General features: G+C 45.4%; 2 protein-coding genes across 3 annotated transcripts in view; one reads left to right on the top strand and one right to left on the bottom strand.

Annotated features, from left to right (window-relative positions):
• The window catches only part of CALD1 (caldesmon 1), a 710,639-nt gene that overhangs the window by 26,430 nt on the left and 663,332 nt on the right, over positions 1-20,877 (bottom strand). The gene's annotated exons all lie outside the window — the stretch shown is intronic.
• Positions 1-20,877, top strand: part of SLCO1C1 (solute carrier organic anion transporter family member 1C1) — a 54,898-nt gene that overhangs the window by 21,608 nt on the left and 12,413 nt on the right. Inside the window, exons 4-10 of the mRNA XM_060245836.1 lie at positions 3,366-3,507; positions 3,621-3,753; positions 5,027-5,148; positions 6,483-6,629; positions 8,581-8,679; positions 10,826-11,071; positions 16,674-16,838. Of these exons, the coding sequence (XP_060101819.1) occupies positions 3,366-3,507; positions 3,621-3,753; positions 5,027-5,148; positions 6,483-6,629; positions 8,581-8,679; positions 10,826-11,071; positions 16,674-16,838 (1,054 nt within the window). The remainder of the gene's footprint in view (positions 1-3,365; positions 3,508-3,620; positions 3,754-5,026; positions 5,149-6,482; positions 6,630-8,580; positions 8,680-10,825; positions 11,072-16,673; positions 16,839-20,877) is intronic.

Here is a 20,877-nt window from a genome sequence, read left to right as displayed (position 1 = left end):
CCTGAGGACAGTGGGGTTTGGGAAACAATGGGGTTGAATGCCATAGCGTGCACCTTCCAAAGCATGAACTGATCTCTGTCACCTGGAGAGCAGTTGCAATTCCAGGAAATCTCCATCCACCACTTGGAGAGTGGAAACTCTATTCTCAGGGGTGAAATTCTAGCAGGAGCTCCTTTGCATATTAGGCCCCTAATGTAGCCAATCCTCCGAGCTTACAAAAAAGAACCTTGTAAGCTCTTAGAGGATTGGCTACATCAGGGGTGTGTGGTCTAATATGCAAAGGAGCTCCTGCTAGAATTCCACCCCTGCCTATTCCCAAGTGATGCAAGGACTGTCTTGGACCAGGTCTCTGACCAAAGGTGGTAGGATGAGGGTTTCCAAGCTGCTGCAGAACGGGAGCACTTCCCACCTCCTCCCAATCTTTTCATCTTCATTAGAAAATCCTTTGTGTGTGTGTGTGTGAGTGGAGGGGCCTCATTAAGTCTGAATGGAACTTTCCTGTGATTTCCCTTCTCCAAATAAAGATATAATGAAATAATCCTAATAATGATATATTTAAAAAGGTAAAGGTAGTCCCCTGTGCAAGCACCAGTCGTTTCTGACTCTGGGGTGACGTCGCATCATGACGTTTTCACGGCAGACTTTTTACAGGGTGGTTTTCCATTGCCTTCCCCAGTCATCTACACTTCCCCCCCCCCCCCAGCAAACTGAGTACTCATTTTTCCGACTTCGGAAGGATGGAAGGCTAAGTCAACCTGGAGCCAGCTACCTGAACCCAGCTTCTGCTGGGATCGAACTCAGGTCGTGAGCAGAGGGCTCCAACTGCAGTACTGCAGCTTTACCACTCTGCACCACAGGGCTATATTATGACATTGTAAAAGATGCAGATAAGGGCAACTAAAATGATTAAGGGTATGGAGTGCCTTCCCTATGAAGAAGGGTTAAAGAGATTAGGGTTCTTTCAGTTGCAGAAATGATGACTGAAAGGTGACATGACAGAGGTTTACAAAGTTATGCATGGGATAGAGAAGGCAAAGAAAGTAGTATTTTTCTCTCTTTCTCACAATACAAGAACTCGTGAACATTCAATGGAATTGATGAGTAGTTGGCTTAGAACAGAGAAAAGGAAGTACTTCTTCATCCAAAACGTGATAAACATGCAGAATTCACAGCAGCAGGAAATGGTGGCCGCTACAACCATAGACAACTTCAAGAAGGGATCGAAGGAACACATGGAACAGAGGTCCATGATTGGCTATTAGCCACAATGGATAGATGGAACATATGCTGTGATGCTGTGTATACTTGGTGCTTGGGGACAACAGTGGGAGGGTTTCTGGAGTTCTGGCCCCACTGGTGGAAGTCCTGATGGCACTCAGGTTTGTGTGACAGAGTATTGGACTAGGTGGGCTGTTGGCCTGATCCAACATGGTTTGTCTTATGTGGTGCCTTTTGAAGAGTTAGGGATATGTGGACTACTCTTCTCTTCTGTGACAAGGAGTTGCTAACATCAGATAAGGTTAAGAAACTCCTGGCAGATGTAGATTTGTGAGTTACATAGGCTGTAGCCAATTTTTTTGCTCATGTAATTAACGAGAAAGGACCTTGAGTGTGGTAACTGGTTAATTATTTAAATGACTTATTTTTGTTGTTGTATCTAGTATGACATTTCCCAAGGCCTGTGGGCTAAACGAACAGTACCACTGCAGTAAAGTTACCTCTTAAACTAGTTAATAACAGACAGCACAGAGTGTAACCACCATTCAGAAACCACTGAGAGCTGAGGTGACCTGATACTTGGACTAGAACTTGGGAGTTCCATTTTCAAATCCCCAGTCAACTTGCTGGGTGAACTCAGGCTGATCACTGTGTCTCAGCCTAATTTTACCTCACAGGGTCAATGTGAGGATAAAGGGAAATGGGATGAACCCTGAACTCCTTTGAAGAGTGTTATTTTTTTTAAGAAGTGTGAGAGTAGAATACTTTGGACATGTGTTCTTGTTGTGAAGGTGCTCTCACACAGATGCCTTGCCTTATTTTTTCCATTTTATTATATCTCAGTTTTCTCCCCAGTGGATACCCAAAGCACATCATTTCTCCTCTCTTCTGATTTATGCTCACAACAGTTCTGTGAGGTAGGTTAGGCAGAGAGGGTGACTAGCCCAAGGTTTCCCCGAGAGCTTTCCTGACATCAGCGGGGACTCTCTTGGCGGGTATTTGTGTGTGTGTGTGTGTGTGTGTGCGCATGCATGCCTAGAAGTCATGGCAACTTCTGGCACCCCCCACTGGGGCCCTAGAGGATATTTTCAGGGAGGTGGCTGAATCTTCTTCTCCTGGTATTCCAAGGAGGTCTGTCATCCACATACTTCCCAGAGTTGACTCTGCTTAACTTCTGAGATCTGATGAGATCGGGCTTGTCTGGGCTATCCAGGTCAGGGAACTACCAGCAAGTGATGGTCTGAGGAGTGTAAGGCTCTCCGGGGCACATGTGAGGAGAGGCCATGTGAGCTAGATGCTTGCCTTTATAGAAAGAACAAAAGCAGAGATTCCTCCCCCATCCAATTCTTCTAAATTTTAGATTGATTTTAGCTTTTAAATTCCTAGAAGCTAAAATGACTAAACTGAGGCTATCATAATTTGGTCACATTATGAGGAGATAAGACTCACTGGAAAAGGCTATAACTCTAGGAAATGTGGAAGGCAGCAGGACAAGACGAAGACCCCACCTGAGATGGATTGACTCAGCTGAGGAAGCCACGACCCTCAGTTGGCAAGACTCAAGCAAGGCTTTTAACAATAAGGCATTTTGGACGTCATTAATGTATAGTAAAGGTCCCTTGCGCAAGCACCGAGTTGTTACCGACCTATGGGGTGATGTCACATCATGATGCTTTCTTGGCAGACTTTTTGTTAGGGGTGGTTTGCCATTGCCTTCCCCAGTCATCTACGCTTTACCCCCAGCAAGCTGGGTACTCATTTTCTGACCTCAGAAGGATGGAAGGCTGAGTCAACCCTGAGCTGAACCCAGCTTCCACCAGGATCAAACTCAGGTTGAGCAGAGCTTGGACTACAGTACTGCAGCTTACCTCTCTGCTCAACGTTAATGTATAGAGTCTCCGAAAATCAGAGGTGACGATATCACTTAAGACACACACACAAGTCTGGTAGCCAATAATTTCTGGATCCCTGCAGTGCAGCCAAGGGCACATATGTTGCTCTGTTGATTGTGAATGGCAGCTGAGCATTGTTACATTGCTGTCAATGGTACTGAGCTGGGAAATGGAGTCCAGGTCTCTCAGGTTGAAGCCCAAGAGATCAACCACAGTAGCCCCTTAGCTCCTGACACTTCCCGTGTTCTTTTGCAGATCTTTCTCGGTGCCTTGTCTTTTGTTTACTTTGCAAAAGCTCTGTCGGGAAGTTACCTGAAAAGTACCATCACCCAAATAGAAAGGAGATTTGATATTCCTTCTTCTCTGGTTGGCCTCATAGATGGGAGCTTTGAAATTGGTATGTGATATACCCAAATTGTTTTCTTCGTGCGTATGTTTCCACCCACCCCCAAATTTGTTTTCTTTTATGGACCTTCTCAGTTCAGGTTCTTCTTTCTATGTTTCTTCAAGGGAATCTTTTGATAATAATACTTGTAAGTTACTTCGGAGCCAAACTACATAGGCCAAAGATCATCGGAGCTGGTTGCCTCATCATGTCTCTTGGAACATTTATAATAGCCATGCCACACTTCTTTATGGGGCAGTAAGTACATTGCACTTTGTAGCTACTATGTCAGAAAGAATGTGTGCCTCTGTCTTCCTGTAATAGCCACACCTCTTATAATTGCCAGGCATGATGCTGACTATGAGGACAGTAGTGAGGATAATAACTGTGGATGGTTTTCAGCCTCTGAATTCCAGTGCCAGGAGGCAACATCAGGGGAAGGCCTCAGCCTCTATGCTCTGTTGTTGGTCCTCTGGAGGAACTGGTTGGCCACTGTGTGAGAGAGGATTCTGGACTAGATGGACCATTGGTCTGATCCAGCAGGGTTCTTATGGTGTTCTTAAGATGCTGGATGAGATGAACCACTGGCTTTATTCAGCAAGACTCTTCTGATGTTCTTAAGATGCTGGGCTAGATGGACCACTTCTTTACCCAAAGGCTGTGATCTTACACACTAAATAATCTGCTTTCAATCCACTTGCAGTGCACTTTCCAACTGGATTTTGCTGTGTGAACTGGCAAAATCCAATTGGAAAGTGCTTTGAAAGTGGATTGAAAGTGCATTATTTGATGTGTGTGATCACAGCCAAAGAGTAATTAACATGTGGAATTCACTGTGCAGGAAGCATCAGTAACTACAAGCATAGACAGCTTCAAGAGGGGATTAGATAAATTTATGGAGCAGAGGTCCATCAGTGGCTATTAGCTGCAAGATATAGATGGAACACTATGTCTGGGGCAGTATTTTTTATTCTTGTTGTTTGGGGTTAGCAATGGGAGGGCTTCTGGAGTTCTGGCCCCAGTGATAGACCCCTTGAGGGCAACTGATTTTTGGCCAGTATGTAACATAGAGTGTTGGACTGGATGGGCCATTTTCCTGATACAACATGGCTTCTCTTATATTCTTAATAATGGTCTTGATAGACCAAGGATCAGTCTCAGTATAAGGCAGCTTCATGCATTGCTGTGTTCAAGGTATACTCTTCATCTCACAGGCCTTGGCTTGATCTGGCCAACAGGGGCAAAGCCCATGAGGGCGATACCAGCCATCTCCTGTGCCACTGATGTCTGGAACTCTTCTGAGCCTCCATGCACTCCTTATTGTACCAACTCATGTAGCTTCTTAGATGACCCTAAATGGAGCATTTGTGTAGTGGGATGCTAAGTGGGACCCCAAATGGTGGGGTCAAATGGCTGTCATCTTCTTGACCTTGTTGTGAACTGAAGGACTCCGCAATGAGTTGAATGTATATTTTCCCCACATCTGAGTAGGACAAATTCTTGTTTAAAAGACCTGTTGGTTTCCACACAGCTATAGGTATGAGTTATTTTCCTCCTCCTCCAACTCAACTGTCAGCATCTCTCCGTGTCTGCAGGATCAAAATCAAATAACAGTCTCGGTCTTGGAAAGATCTCAGGGCAAAATACATGCAGGTAAGAACAGTTTGCATTGTTCCTCTATACTCTGTAACTTCTAAGAATATCAAATTCGATGGTTCTTCTTGCATCCTGTTTTAATAAGCAGGGCTTTTTTTGTAACAGGAACTCCTTTGCATATTAGGCCACACACCTCTGATATAGCCAATCCTCCTGGAGCTTTCAGGGCTCTTAGTACAGGCCTACTGTGAGCTCCAGGAGGACTGGCTACCAGTTATTTACCGGATTCGTGCTGGTCATTACCTTTAAAGCCCTATATGGCCGAGGACCTGCCTACCTTAGGGACCGTCTCTCCCCACACGAACCCCAGAGAGCACTGAGGTCAGCAGGGAAGAACCTGCTGACTATCCCCGGGCCAAAAGAGGTAAAACTCCAAAGTACCTGCACTCGGGCTTTCTCTGTTATGGCTCCACAATTATGGAATCAACTTCCAGAAGAAATGCGGGCCCTGTGGGACTTTGAACAGTTCCGCAGGGCCTGCAAGACCATCTTGTTTCGAATGGCCTTCACTGATTAGAACTGCTAAGTAAAGTTTGCCATCTAGGTAATAGCACAAAAATATTAATTTTACTGTTTTTAGAATTTTAATAGATTTTAATTAATTGTAGTTAAAATGTTGTATTGTACAATGTATATATTGAATTCTTGTTGTTAGCCACCCTGAGCCTGCTTCTGCGGGGAGGGCGGGATACAAATAAAAGGTAAAAAAAAAAAAAAGACTGACTACATCAGGGGTGTGAGGACTAATATGCAAAGGAGTTCCTGCTTCAAAAAAGCACACACAGACAGACACAAGACAGCCTTTATTGGCATATATAAGAGTATAAAGTCGGCCAGATTACGTATTAAAAGAGTACAAAATCCATACAGAATAAAATTAGGATAAAGACAACGTAGCAACATAGTAAAACCTGATACATAGTACTATTTATCAGGACGAGTAACCATAGCTCTATAAAAAAAATCTTTGCTACTAATTCAGTTATTTTCGGATCAGAATTATCAAGCCAAAAAAGCACTTTAAAATCATCCGAGGTCTCTAAAATTTGGGCCAATATGGGGTATAAAAGATCCCGGCGGGACGCCAAATAGAGAGGACACTGGAGAAGAACATAAGTGACAACACAATCCATCTTACAGGGACAACACCTACTTTAATAGGGAGTCCCTTGGAATCTGCCGTATAAAATGGCTGACGGAAGGGCATTGAAAAAGCCCTATTAATAAGCAACTGTGTTCTGCAATGGGAAAGGATTAGAAACATGTCATAAGTCATGTTCCTATTATATGAGCAAAATACCATCCTCAGTGTCTTGGGTTTGCACATGCAGGGTGTGAAAAGGAAGCGGGAACTTCCATGTGGATCTATGTTTTGCTGGGGAATCTTCTTCGTGGCATCGGAGAGACACCAATTCAGCCCCTGGGGATTGCCTACATTGATGACTATGCCACGGAAGAGAGTGCAGCCTTTTACATTGGTACAATAATCTCTTTTTAAGAAACGAAATAATCTTTCTGTGTCTCTTTTGCCTAGTGTCTTATTCTAAATTGGACCTGTCAAGGTCAGTATTGTTTGGTCCAGCTGACAGTCTCTCTCCAGGGTCTCAGATGTTGGTCTTTCACATCACTTGATCATTTTAACTGGAGATGCTAAAAATTGGACATGGGACCTTCTGCCTGTAAAGCAGATGCTCAGATATTCTATTGCTGGGCCACAATCAAGCAATCATGACTCATAATAACTGAATTGTAATTATTAGTTTTGTACCAGTTCCCCACAGTCATGTACTTAGTACTTTATGTATGTCCTCAGGGTGGCCAGTTTGGTGTAGTGGTTAAGTGCACTGACTTTTATCTGGGAGAACCGGGTTTGATTCCCCACTTCACATGCACCTGCTGATGTGACCTTGAGTCAGTCACAAGTTCTCTCAGAGCTGTTCCTCTCAAGAGCAGTTCTTGGAGAGCTCTCTCAGCTCCACCTACCTCACAGGATGTCTGTTGTGGGGAGGGGAAAGGAAAGGAGATTGTATGTTGCTCTGAGACACTTTTGGGTAGTGAAGGGCAGGGTATAAATCCAACCTCCTCCTCCTCTTCTTCTTCTTCTATCCAAGGGGGGTCCTACAGCCCTTTTGCACATGAACACCCTCTTTCTCCACCTGCCACACTAGATTGGTTCTTCACCTTTTATCTGGTGAATACCACTTCCTGATCTTCTGTGGAATCAAGGCCAATGATTTTTGGCTTACAGCAGCCATTTTGATTTCCTCCAAATCTGCTAGTAATTAATGAGTTACCAGAGCCAAGTAGGTTGGGAGGTAGGATAGGGCTCAGGTGTCAGGTTGCCTAATTTTGTGCACAGGTGGTCCTAATTGAATTCCTCTAGCTTCTCCAGTAAAAAAAAAACTAGGATTCAGGTTAACTTTCTCTGATTCAGGACCCTGGAGAGCAGCTGCTAATTCACTTTGTAGTCCAGTGGTACAAACAGGTGCATCTCTGGAATGTGAGTGAGTCAACCACCACAATGCGTATCACCACAAGCCACCTGTGTTTTTGGGACATGGTTTGCAGAACAGGCAAAGTAATTGCTGCAAGAAATATAAATGAGACCTTGTTGCACCTTAATCACTAACACTGTATTATTCCAGCACAAGCTGTCATAGACTGGAGTCCACTTCTTCTGATGCAACACAGTGGATTCTCACAGGAAGAGCTTTTGTACAAGCATGAAAAAATAAACAGCAAGGTCAAGGGGGCTATGAAGTATACAATGAAATGTAATTATGTGAAATTCAAATCAAATTGAGAAAAACAGAGACCATACGCTAGGTTTGCTAACCAAATTAACAAGTGTAATGTGTGGAGAATCCCAAATTTTGAAAGTTAGTAAACACCATTAATTAGTTAATAATCCCAAATCCCTGTTAAAATCTTGAGTGCTTACAGTGTTGCTCTCCTTAATGAATTCCAGCTCAACACTTTCACACTGGATTTTCCCTTTGACTTTTTTTTAACAGGATTACGATCAACAACAAGATGTCCTATAAGAATGAACAGGTTGCTCTCATGAAGCAGCCTTTCCTTTGTAAATATGGCCTTAGGGCAGGGGTGGAATTTTAGCAGCAGCTCCTTTGCATATTAAGCCACACACCCCTGTTGTAGCCAATCCTCCAAGATCTTACAAAAAAGAGCCTTGTAAGCTCCTGGAGGATTGGCTACATCAGGGGTGTGTGACCTAATATGCAAATGAGCTCCTGGTAGAATTCCACCCCTACCTTGGGGAAAGAGATCAGAACTGGGGCATAGGCAACAAAGGTGTGATCGTTCTTCAACCAATCACCTTGTTATGTATTCCTCTTTTTTAAAAGTAAGCTTAAGTTATCATTTTTTCCCCCAATCTCATGTGCAATTCTGCTTTTCTCTTCTTAACAGGGTGTGTGCAAACAGTTGCTATTATAGGCCCCATATTTGGCTTCCTTTTAGGGTCTTTGTGTGCCAAGCTGTACGTAGACATTGGTTTTGTAGATACAGGTAAGTCTGAGCCAGTTTCTGTGCTTTGATGAAATGTGATTTCATATCTCCAGATTCTGTCTATCATTTCTCTTATCAACAGGCACTGTACATGTAAAAATCATTATGTTTTTTATACCTACAATCTCTGCAAACAAGACGCTGCATGCAAGATCGAGTGCAGCGAAAATGAAATGTTAACTATTTGGACCAGACTACAGAATAAATAGAAAAGGCTACAGAAGAAATAGAAAACACCTTGGGTGCTATCACACTGGGAAATTGGCATGATATTATCTTGGCTACAAGAAAGCAGCTTGAGTTTGATCTATTTCTGGTCTGTCAGGCAGCCGCCATCGAAGCTGCAGGATCATGACAGCGGTCCGTGGTTGACCATTCATACTGCTACCAGGCCTCAACCACAGAACCACCATGGAAAGGTTTTTTTTAAAAAAGTCCCCTGGTGTGTGTGCTCAAGCAGAAAAGCACACAATCACTCCTTGGAGTGGGATTAAGGGGAAAAAACCAAAAGCGCCGGAAACAGCTTGGCATGATCTCACTACTCTTCCATTTATTAGTCATGCCCAGGTGTTCAGACAGCCAGTGAATATATGACCTAAATGCAATTCAGGGGGGAAACTACTGGGAAGATCCAGGTGGCTTTTTAATCCGGATAGGAGGTGTCGAGAGACGGGGTGAGAATGGGTGTGGCTTGGAGGGCAGATGTGCTCATGTGATCGTGCACATTTAATCTGAATTTATTATTTATTTTTGTTAATTTGTATCTCATCCTTTCCCGTGAGCGGGCTCAGGCAGATAACAACAAAAGTTAAGAAGGCAGAAGACATTGGATTTATATTCCACCCTCCACTCAGAGTGGCTCACAATCTCCTTTATCTCCCTCCCCCACAACAGACACCCTGTGTGGTGGGTGGGGCTGAGAGGACTCTCACAGCAGCTGCCCTTTCAAGGACAACCTCTGCCAGAGTTATGGCTGACCCAAGGCCATTCCAGCAGGTGCAAGTGGAGGAGTGGGGAATCAAACCTGGTTCTCCCAGATAGGAGTCCACACACTTAACCACTGCACCAAACTGGCTCTCAATTAAAAACTACAAACTAAAACTATAAAATACAATAAAGCAAATAGCATATTTGCAGTTTCCATTGGGTGCATTTTATATATCAGTAGGCCCAGAGATGGAATAATAAATTAAGATAAAATTAAATGATAGCATTATGACAGGCAAGGGAGGCCAAGCGATGGAATAAGGACGTCCGCTGCCTCAACCAAAGGCCCGGCAGAATAGCTTCATCTTGCAGGCCCTACAGAATGGTAGGGCCTGGATCTTCACAAGGAGCTGATTCGACCAGGCTGGGGCCAAGGCTGAAAAGGCCCTGGCTCTGGTCAAGGCAAGTTGAATGTCCTTTGGGCCAGGGATGGTCAGAAGATGCTGCGAAGCAGAATGTAGCAATCTCTGGGGCACATGTGGGGAGATGTGGTCCCATAGGTATGTCAGTTCCAGGTCACATAAGTATTTAAATGTTAAGGCCAAAACCTTAAAGCGGATCCAGTACTCTATTGGCAGCCAGTGCAATTGGTACAGCACTGGCCAGATACTTGCCCATAAAGGCAATGCAGTTACCAGTTGTGCTGCCACATTTTGCACCAGCTGGAGTTTCCAGGTCAACTTCAAGGACAAGTTGTGTAGAGCAAGTTGCAGTAGTCCAACCTGGAAGTGACGGTTGTATGGATCACTGTAGCTAAGTCCTGGGAGGACATGTTGGGTGCTAGTTGTCTAATCTGCTGAAGATAGTAAAAAGCAGATCAAGCAACTGCTGTGATCTGGGCCTCCATGGAAAGTGAGGCATCCAATATCACTCCCAGGCTCTCCACCTTCTGAACTGGCACAAGAGATGCACTGTCCAGAGTTGGGAGCTGGAAGCGTGGCTAGGTTGGGCGTGGCTAGGTTGGGCATGGCTAGGTCGGGCCAAATCTCTTGTGTGGTAGCAGCCTTGTGCGATAGCACTCTTTGAGGCACAGGCTGGTTGAAAACCTTTGCTGTTGTTCCTGTTAATGATTTTGTTGTTGTTTAGTCACACAGTCAAATCCAACTCTTTGTGATGTGTAAATGATAAATAACTCTAATATCTTTTCCCCCTTCAACAGAGAGTATAACTATAACTCACAAAGATGCTCAGTGGGTAGGAGCTTGGTGGCTTGGCTATTTAATAGCTGGCATCATCAGCGTGATGGCAGCAATCCCGTTCTGGTTCTTACCAAAGGATCTTCCAAGACCGGAGACCCGAAAAGATTCCAGCACTTCCTCTGAGCAATCCAAATTCATTACAGATGATAACAGAGAACATTATATAGCCTATCAAGAGCAGGTCAAGATTCTCGAGATGGCCAAAGGTCAGTTGATATGGCTTGTTAATTTACTCTGAAGTAGGGTTTAGACTGGAATTTCAGTACGGGCTTTGGAACAGTCTCAGGTTGTGATTCTAATTTGTGTACGGCTGCCAAGCCCCCAGTCCGGGCGGGGAATCCCCCACCTGGGAGGTTCCCAACTCACCAGCCCACACTGGGCTGGCGGGGGGAACCTACCCCTATATCGCTGATGCAATGACATCACCCAGAAGTGACATCATCAAAATGGTGGTGCCCGTGCGGGGCCTGTCTAGGCGTTTCCAGGTAAACTCTATAGTTTTCCCGGATGCTTTAGCCATTTGGGAGGGAAAACTCTATGGTGCAATAGGTACCATAGAGCTTTTACCTCCCAAATGATTAGAGCATCTGGGAAAACCATAGAGTGTTCCCGGAAATGCCTGGAGTGGCCCCGCATGGGTACTGCCATTTTGATGACATCACTTCCGGGTGACATCATTGCGAAGTGCATGTGCAAACCCTAAATTTGTGCAATGACCACAAGATTACAGCAAGATTATAATGTTCCAGATGCCAGCAGTGAGACGAGCAAAAAAATTAATACTGCTACAAACAGTACCACTGAGAAACAATACAATTGCTTCAATTCTATTATAATTTTATACCAGTATATATGTCATCATACCTTCCCTCCAAAAAAATTACAATTTACGATACATACAAATCATTTGCTTCCACAGTTTTCAATAGAGGCATTAGTAGTCTTCAACAATTCCTTCCTTCAGTAAAAAAGTTCATAATACAGTCCATGAAAAATTCTGAATTTCTTTCAAGTAGGAAGGATCAGGAAATCCTTACAGCCTTCATAAGACGTCCCTTCTAGATTTCAAGACGTTTCAATACTGATCTTCAGTTATCAGGCTGACAGACTGGAACTATAATAAACCACCAATTAAAAATGCCCATACATAACACCATAACACAACTCTCAAACTTTACAAACTACTCACCTCGATTTAAGTGGCTGTTACTGGTACTGTTCGTAGCAGTATTGATTTTTTTGCTTGTATTCATGCTGAAACCCCTTCTTCTATGGTATTACAACAGCAGTGAGAAGAGAGCAAAATTTGTAATTTATGTTGGGACAAATCTGGGTTATAATGAGATGTATACAGGGTTTTTTTTAGCAGAAACAGCTGGCTTGGTGTCAGGGGGTGTGGCCTAATATGCAAATGAGTTCCTGCTGGACCTTTTCTACAGAAAAAGCCCTGGGTTCATATATTACACGAAAAACTTGTGTCCTTTCAGGGCACTGTTATGACTTTGTATATACCTCGTGCTAACTACAGGGATATTATCAACATGCGATAATCCCTCTTTGATCTCCCTTTTTTGAGCAAAAGGATTTCTGCTTTTATATCTGCTACAAAGTTCTCTTCAGTTAAAACAAATGAACACATCAAGTAAAATTGACAAAGCGTAAAGAATAATTGCATGTTGTCTGAAACACCCTGTAAAAAGTCTGCCATGAAAATGTTGTGAAAGCAACGTCACCCCAGAGTCGAAAACGACTGGTGCTTGCACAGGGGACTGCCTTTACCTTTAAGAGCCCCATGGCACAGAGTGTTAAAGCTGCAGTACTGCAGTCCTAAGCTCTGCTCACGAGCTGAGTTCTATCCCCGGGGGAAGCTGGGTTTTCAGGTAGCTAGCTTGAGATTGACTCAGCCTTCCATCCTTCCAAGGTTGGTAAAATGAGTACCCAGCTTGCTGGGGGGAAAGTGTAGATGACTGGGGAAGGCAATGGCAAACCACCCCGCAAAAAGCCTGCTGTGAAAATGTTGTAAAAGCAACATCACCCCAGAGTCGAAAACGACTGGTGCTTGCACAGGGGACCTTTCCTTTTCCTGAAACATGCAGAGGGGGATAAGTTCTTCCTGTCTTCTCTGAATGTCACTCAGAGAAAGACTTAAAAGAAACACAGAGGAGCAGGGCTTTTTTTGTAGCAGGAACTCCTTTGCCACGCACCCCTGATGTAGCCAATCCTCCAAGAGCTTATAGGGGTCTTTGTACAGGGCCTAATATGCAAGGGGGCCTAATATGCCAGGAGGATTGGCTACATCAGGGATTGGCTACATCAGGGAGGTGTAGCCTACTATGCAAATGAGTTCTTGCTACAAAGCATAGATGCTTATAATGTATTGCCCTGACTTGGATGACACAGGAGAAAGCCTGATTTTCTCAAATCTTGGAAGTGACCCTAGATCAGGGGTGGCCAGACTTGCTTAGTGAAAGAGCCACACAGAATAAATGTCTGATGTTTGAGAGCCACAAAACAGGAAGGAAGGAAGGAAGGAAGGAAGGAAGGAAGGAAGGAAGGAAGGAAGGAAGGAAGGAAGGAAGGAAGGAAGGAAGGAAGGAAGGAAGGAAGGAAGGAAGGAAGGAAGGAAATACTTGAGGGGAGGGAGGGGGAGGTAGAAAGAAAGCAACTTAACTTTAAATGCATTCTCCAAGCTGCTGGCTTTGAGAAGTGATTTAGAGAAACAAATGCCTTCTTGAAGCTGGCCGACAGGGTGCTAGGGGCTTCGATATCCATGCAATATGTGTGAAAGAGCCACATGTGGCTCCCGAGCCACAGTTTGGCCACCCCTGCCCTAGATAGAACTTGGATGGGAGACCACCAAGAAAGGTCAGAGCTGCTGCACAAACGTAGGCAGTGGCAACTCCCCTCTGTTGGTCGCTGGCCTTGAAAACCCTGCAGGGTTGCTGTAAGGGGGTTGCCACTTGGTGGCAGTTTCCACCATCCAATACAGTGTGGCAATGACAGGAAGATTGTCCTTCCCCTGCCCTATTGGCCCAGGCTAGAAGGATTACATCAGCTCTTCAAAATAAGCAGGATCAGCCTCGGTTAGTACTTGGGTGGGAGACAACCGAGGAAGGCCAGGGCTGCTACGCAAAGGCAGGCACTGGCAAACCACCAACCTGGCACTGCCAACTGCTACTGAAGTGCCATCTTTCATTTTATGCAGCCCAGTTTATGAAGTGAGAGCAATATTTCCAGCTGGAAACCCTGCGTTTTTAAGGGAATTTTATACCTTTTCATTGTTTGCTAACGTTATTTATAATTCGGGGCTTGTTTTGAAGGAAAAACCCAACTGGACCTTATTTGCATATTAGGCCACACACCCCTGACATCACCATTGTTTAGCACAGGGCTTGTTTTATAGGAAATGCCAAGCAGGAACTCATTTGCATATTAGGCCACACCTCTTGACACCCAGCCAGCTGAAACTGAGTTCCTGTTCCAAAAAAAGCCCTGATTTTTATTGATGTTTGTGGTGATCTGCCCTGAGCAAATTTTGTCTCTTGCCTTGAAAACCCTGTGGGGGTTGCTGTTAGACTCCTTCCCCACCAGCTCCAGTGGCTTCAAAATGGGGAAAGGAAGGGGATTGTTCCCATGGCTTTTTTGGAGCAGGAACTCCTTTGCATATTATGCCCCACCCCCTGAGGTAGCCAATCCTCCAGGAGCTTACAGGGCTGTTAGTATAGGGCCCACTTTAAGCTCCAGGAGGATTGGCTACATCAGGGGGTGGAGCCTAATATGCAAAGGAGTGCCTGCTACAAAAAGAAAATCCCTGGTTGTGCCAACTTATTCCTTCTCCTTTTCCCAGAACCACAGCTGTGTCCTCCTCTACCCCTTGACCTTTCCCAGGGACTTGCTTCTGAAGGCCCCTTCCCTGGCTATACTTGACCTCTCTTTGAGGAAGGGCGTCCCTCCTAGCGAGCGGCTAGATGGCTTCACCCTCTTTAGAGTTGCCACCCTCCAGACGGGGGGTGGTGGAGATCTCCCAGAATTACTATTGATCTCCAGATTATATAAATTGCTTATTATTTATTTATTTAAAACAATTGGTTCCACTTCTCCTGGAGAAAATGGCTGCTCTGGAAGGCTGTAGAAGACAGACTGAATGGCACTGTACCCTACTGAGGTCACTCCCCTCCCTAAATCTGACCTTTCCAGGCTCCACACTCAAATTCTCAGGCATTTCTGAACCCAGAGCTGGCCTCCCTACCCCAGTTGCCCTCCTTCCTGTCCTATTGCTTAGGCCATGGTAGGGCTGCCAGGCTCCCAGTCCGGGTGGGGGTTCCTCTACCCAGGAGGTTCCCAACCCACCGGCCCACATTGCGCCAGCAGCGAGAACCTCCCCCGATGTTGCGGGCATGATGACATCACTTGGAAGTGACATCACACCGGTGATGTTGCGCGACGACTGCTCTAGGCGTCTCTGGGAAAACTCTATGGTTCTCCTGGACGCTCTAGCCATTTGGGAGGGTAAACTCTATGCTACTTGGCAACCCTAGGCCATGGCTTGGGTGGTCTAGGCTGCCAGCTAAGGTTGTCAACTCTGGCTATCCCAGCAGCCTTTGGGCCTGGGCTGCTCTTCTGATTATTTTTAGGGATGGGCGCAAACAGCATTTTAGTGATTTGGTTTATGCTTCACGGCTGAACCATGAACCAAACCATGAATCAATACATTCGTTCATGAACTGAACCTGTTTGTATCAGTTTGGGATCTCTTTCTGCTCCAACGAAAAGCAGCAGGAGCAGAAAGCAGGTGTTTAAATGGTTCCGAGCCATTTAAACTCCTGCTTTCTGCTCCTTAGCGCTCAGTTGTTTTTCATGAAGAGCAGATAGCAGGAGGTTAAATGGCTCTAAGCCATTTAAGCCTTTTTTTCTGCTCTTCATGAACCACCACAAACTGTATGAAATGTATGAAAGTTATCAGTTTGCAAATATCACTTAGCAAACCACGAACTGCCCAAAATTTGTAATGAACTTTAGTTTGTGAGCCAGCAACACAGAAATCACCGCTGCAGGAGGTGGCGGCAGCTACAAGTATAGACAGCTTCAAGAGGGGACTGGATAAACATATGGAGCAGAGGTCCATCAGTGGCTATTAGCCACAAGGTATAGATGGAACTTTCTGTCTGGGGCAGTGATGCTCTGTATTCTTGGTGCTTCTTTGCGAAGGGCAACAGTGGGAGGGCTTCTAGTGTCCTGGTTTCACTGATGGACCTCCTGATGGCACCTGGTTTTTTTGGCCACTGTGTGGCACAGGGTATTGGACTGGATGGGCCATTTGCCTGATCCAACATGGTTTCTCTTATGTTCAGTTTGTGTCCATCCCTACTTATTTTCTCTTGTGCTGGTTTCTCTGACTCCACGTTGATTTCTAACCTGGCTTGCCTTGGTACAAGCTGCTCTGGCCCCACCCTGGTTTCTGCTAAAGCTGTGGAAGCTGCCATCTTCTCTGGGCTGCTCCAAACTTGGGGCCCAGCTAGAGTTGCCAACCTCTAGATGGCATCTGGAGATCTCCTGCTGTAACAATTGATCTCCAGGTGACCAAGATCAATTCCCCTGGAGAAAGCGGCTGCTTTGAAGGGTGTACTCTATGCCGTTGTACCCTGCTGCAGTCCTTTCTCTTTCCAACACGCCCCCCCCCCACCAATGCCACCTCCAAGATCTCCAACACATCTGGTTCTTCCACCTGCATCCAGAGTTGTGGTGCCAGGGAAAGTAAGCCTGCCAGCTACTTTTGTTACTGTAATGAGCCGCTGTTTTGCTTTGCAGATTTTTTGCCTTCGCTTAAGAGCCTCTTTGGAAACCCAGTTTACTTTTTATATCTCTGCTCCAGCGTCATCCAGTTCAATTCCTTAATTGGCATGGTGACTTACAAGCCAAAATATATTGAACAGCAGTTTGGGCAGTCATCTGCAAAGACAAATTTTGTCATAGGTATGTCTTGGGTCCTTGCCGTAGGTAAGCCATAGATGCCTGCATATGCCAAGTTTGGAGAGCGATGGGATGGGGATAGGATGGGAGCAAGCTGTCATTCTTGGTATCCTTGAGCAATGCTTGTTTGTATAAATGCAGAACTTATTTCGTAGCAGAAGCCCAACAGGAACTCATTTGCATATTAGGCCACACCCCCTGACACCAAGTCAGTCAGAACTGCTTTCCTGTGCGTTCCTGCTCAAAAAAGCCTTGTATAAATGTGTACACACACACACACACATTTGCTTGTCGTTTACTCCTGCTGTACTCTGCAGAGTGCCTATTTCCAGGGGTGGAATTCTAGCAGGAGCTTTTTAGCATATTAGGCCACACACCCGTGATGTAGCCAGTCCTCTAAGAGCTTACAGAAAAGAGCCTTGTAAGTTCTTGGAGGATTGGCTACATCAGGGGTGTGTGGCCTAATATGCAAAGGAGCTCCTGCTAGAATTCCAGCCCTGCCTATTTCCTAGGAGTTTCCAGCTCTGAGTTGGAACATTCTTGGAGTTTTTGGGAGTGGAGCCTGGGGGAGGTGAGATTTGGGGAGGGAAGGAAAGGGACATCAGCAGGTACAATGCCACACAGCCCACCCTCTAAAGCAGCCATTTTCTCAGAACTGTTCTCCATCATGCAGGGCTGTTGCCAGCAGGGGGGGGGGGGCACAGGGCTGGTACCCCCGATAGAATCTACATCACCCCCACCCAGTCTTCTCTAATCTTTCCCTTTCAGTGAAAGAGAAGATTGGGGGAAATTGAGTGGGGGTACTGCCAGGGGCATAGACTTTTCAATTTCCCGGGGGTGGGGCTGGGGCCCAACCAGAGACATTTGATCCAGTGACATCATAGGGAGGAGCCAGTGACACCACAGGGTGGGGCCTCCATTATCACTACCTATGAATTTATGGAGAAGCTCCCTCCACATAAATTTAGGGGGCACCCCCCCCCCAACAATGCCCATGGACCGGGTTTGAAATTACAGACATTTTTCTGTTGGAGGGAGAGATGGATGGAGGTTACTTGGAATTGCTCACCAAACCCAGGCATCTCAGATTCTTGAAAAGTGTTAACTTTCATGTTTTCCCCCCTCTGCCCCCTCACAAATCACTAGCATGCTACATCTCTGAGGTGACCTAACCTGCCTATCTTAATCCTGCCTAACTTAATCCTGCCTCTCTAGAAACACTTGAACCCTAGTTTTATCAGTGTCTGACCCCCATCTGGCTAGCTGTACATAAGTCTGAGCCCTCCTATCTGAGAATTTTTCAGGGTTTGTGTGGTTTAGAACTTACAATAGTTAAATCAAGATATTCCATTGTAGGATTTGATAGGATTTTTCTGATGTTCATTATAAGGTTCACTTTGTCTGAAGAACACAGTTTCATTGCTATTAGCAGCAAGCAGTCATGCCATATACAGTGATCTGTCAGAATCCCAAGGCAGTACAACCACAGGTTTTTAGTAGAGTCTATCCTTTTGTTAATAGTAGGGCCAGTTCAGACTTCTTGTTCTTAGATGTGAGAGCCCTCTTAGCCCCACTCACCTCACAGGGTGTCTGTTGTGGGGGAAGAAGATATAGGTGATTGTAAGCCTCTCTGAGTCAACAAGTAAAGGCAAGTTTGCCACCTGGAGGTTGGCAACCCTGTCCTCATCCATTATAAACAACCCAAACAGCTTTTCCCCTTCAAACCCTCAAATTAGTTTGACAGCAATCTATCAGTGAGGTTATTCTTTGCATAAATATGACAAGTCCCTTTGGGAAACTCCACTCCTTCACTCGCCTTGTCCAGAAAATACAAATTTCTTACAGAAGTGAGGGCAATCTCTTTGAAACGCTGTTCTTTGAAATTCTGTTCGCCTCCCTCAAAGAAAGTCAGGCTAGGAGAGTCTAAATTCACCCTAGATTTTGCTTTGAACATCTGAAGATGAACCCCAGAGAGCACTGAGGTCAACGGGGAAAAACTTAATGACTATCCCTGGGCCGAAGGAAGTTAAATATCAGAGCACCAGAATACGGGCCTTTTCGATCGCGGCCCCTACCCTATGGAACCGACTCCCCGAGGAGGTGCGGGCCCTGCGGAGCCTTGAACAGTTCCGCAGGGCCTGCAAGACCATCCTTTTTAAATCAGCATATTCGGACTGCTAAGAAAAATGGTAATTAAAGATCCGCCAATGCGGTCCAAAGATCTATACCGCAGTATAATTGTATCTACTAGACTGGTTTTAATTTAATGTTTTAATGTTTTATTGTTCTATAATGTAATTCTAATGTTTTATTTATTATGGTGTGTTTTTATGGATTGCTGTTAGCCGCCCTGAGCCTGCCAAGGTGGGGGAGGGCGGGATATAAATGAAATTAATAAATAAATAAATAAATAAGATGGAGGAAATATTGAAGAGTGCAGTCTTTATTTGTACATACACATTGCAGAGTCACCAAGACTCCCCTGACCACCAGGGCGGGATGGAGGGTAAGGGATGTCTGGTCCAGGCTGGGAAACTCTTGGGGCGTTTTCGCACTCACCTTCAAGTGGCGTGACCACCCTCCTCACGCCGGAGGATCTGCAGGGATTTCGCATAAGAAGCGCGGAGCAGCCAAAAGAGCCGGAAAGTTCCGTCGCGAAACCCGCTCAAACGTAAACCGCCAAGAAGCAGGAAAACGTTTGAGCGGCTTTTGCGACGGAAGTCGCCGGCTCTTTTGGCTGCTCCGGCGCTTCTTATGCGAAATCCCTGCAGATCCTCCGGCGTGAGGAGGGTGGTCGCGCCACTTGAAGGTGAGTGCGAAAACGCCCTTGGAGATTTTGGAATAGAATCTGGGGAAGACAGGGACCTTAGTGGGGTACAAAATCACAGAGTCTACCCTCCAAAGCAATCTGTAGGGTTACCAAGCTCCTACCAGGGGTGGGGAATCCCCTGACTTGGAGGCAGGCCCCTGACCTGCTGGCACAGAGCAGGCCACTGGGGGCTCCCCATCCCCATTGTCATACAAAGTGCTTTGCGCAATGACAACACCCAGAAGTGATGTTATTGCGCAGGGCACATTGTGTTGGGGACACTCTAGGGTTTGTGTGTGTGTTTGTGGTTGACACCTCCTCCTGGAGCAGCCATTTGCAGTTCTGCCCAGCACCCTGTGTCAGAATTCCAAAGGATACCATTTTAGTCTGCTCAATGTTGTTCGGTGTAGCTTTTATGCCCTTGGTTTGTTTTTTAATTGCTCGTTTTAATATTGATTGTTCTGATTTTGTTATTTTTAATGATTTAATTGTTTTGGTTTATTTAGGGTTTTTTTTAAAAAAAAAAACTTTCTGAGGTACCTCAAGCAGAGTTGTGTAGAGCATCATATAGATTTTCTAAGCAAATAAATAAAATGATGACAGGAATCATTCCAGTGGCACATCCAGCGGATTTCTGGCTGTTTCTTAGGGTTGCCAGGTCTGTGTTGGAAAATACCTGGAGCAAGTTTGTTCTTTAGGAGCAGGAACGCACAGGAATGCAGTTCTAGCTGACTTGGCGTCATGGGGTGTGGCCTAATATGCAAATGAGTTCCTGCTGGGATTTTTCTACAAGAAAACCCTGACATGGAAACTTTGGGGTGGATCTGAGAGAGGGTTGGGTTTAGTGAGGGGAGGGGCTCCAGCATGGTCCAGTTTCATAAAGTCCGCCCTTCAAAGCAGCAATCAGCTCCCCTGGAGAAGATGGCTGCTTTGATTGCTGCCAGCTGGAGATCAGTTATAAAAGCAGGAGCTTTCTGGTTCCCATCTGGAGGCTGGCAACCCTGTCTTCTCTGTCCTAAAATAATGAATCAGGACATTACTACAGGGCTTCAACGGCAGTTGTTATCTTGTAGAAGGACTGGCAGTGCAACTGGTTTCCGCTTCAGACCAGTTGTGGTCTTTAAGTTCCCTGCATCTCCTAAAACTGTGTACATTCCTTGAAGATAGCAGCTGGCATTTCCTGGCATGCAACTGATTAAATGGCAATGTAATCTGTAAGCACTAAGGAGACGT

Source organism: Heteronotia binoei, chromosome 8 (genome assembly GCF_032191835.1).
Source record: "Heteronotia binoei isolate CCM8104 ecotype False Entrance Well chromosome 8, APGP_CSIRO_Hbin_v1, whole genome shotgun sequence".
Classification (NCBI taxonomy): Eukaryota; Metazoa; Chordata; class Lepidosauria; order Squamata; family Gekkonidae; genus Heteronotia; species Heteronotia binoei.
The sequence above is the reverse complement of the archived record's forward strand: the minus strand, read 5'-3'. Positions and strand labels throughout refer to the sequence as shown.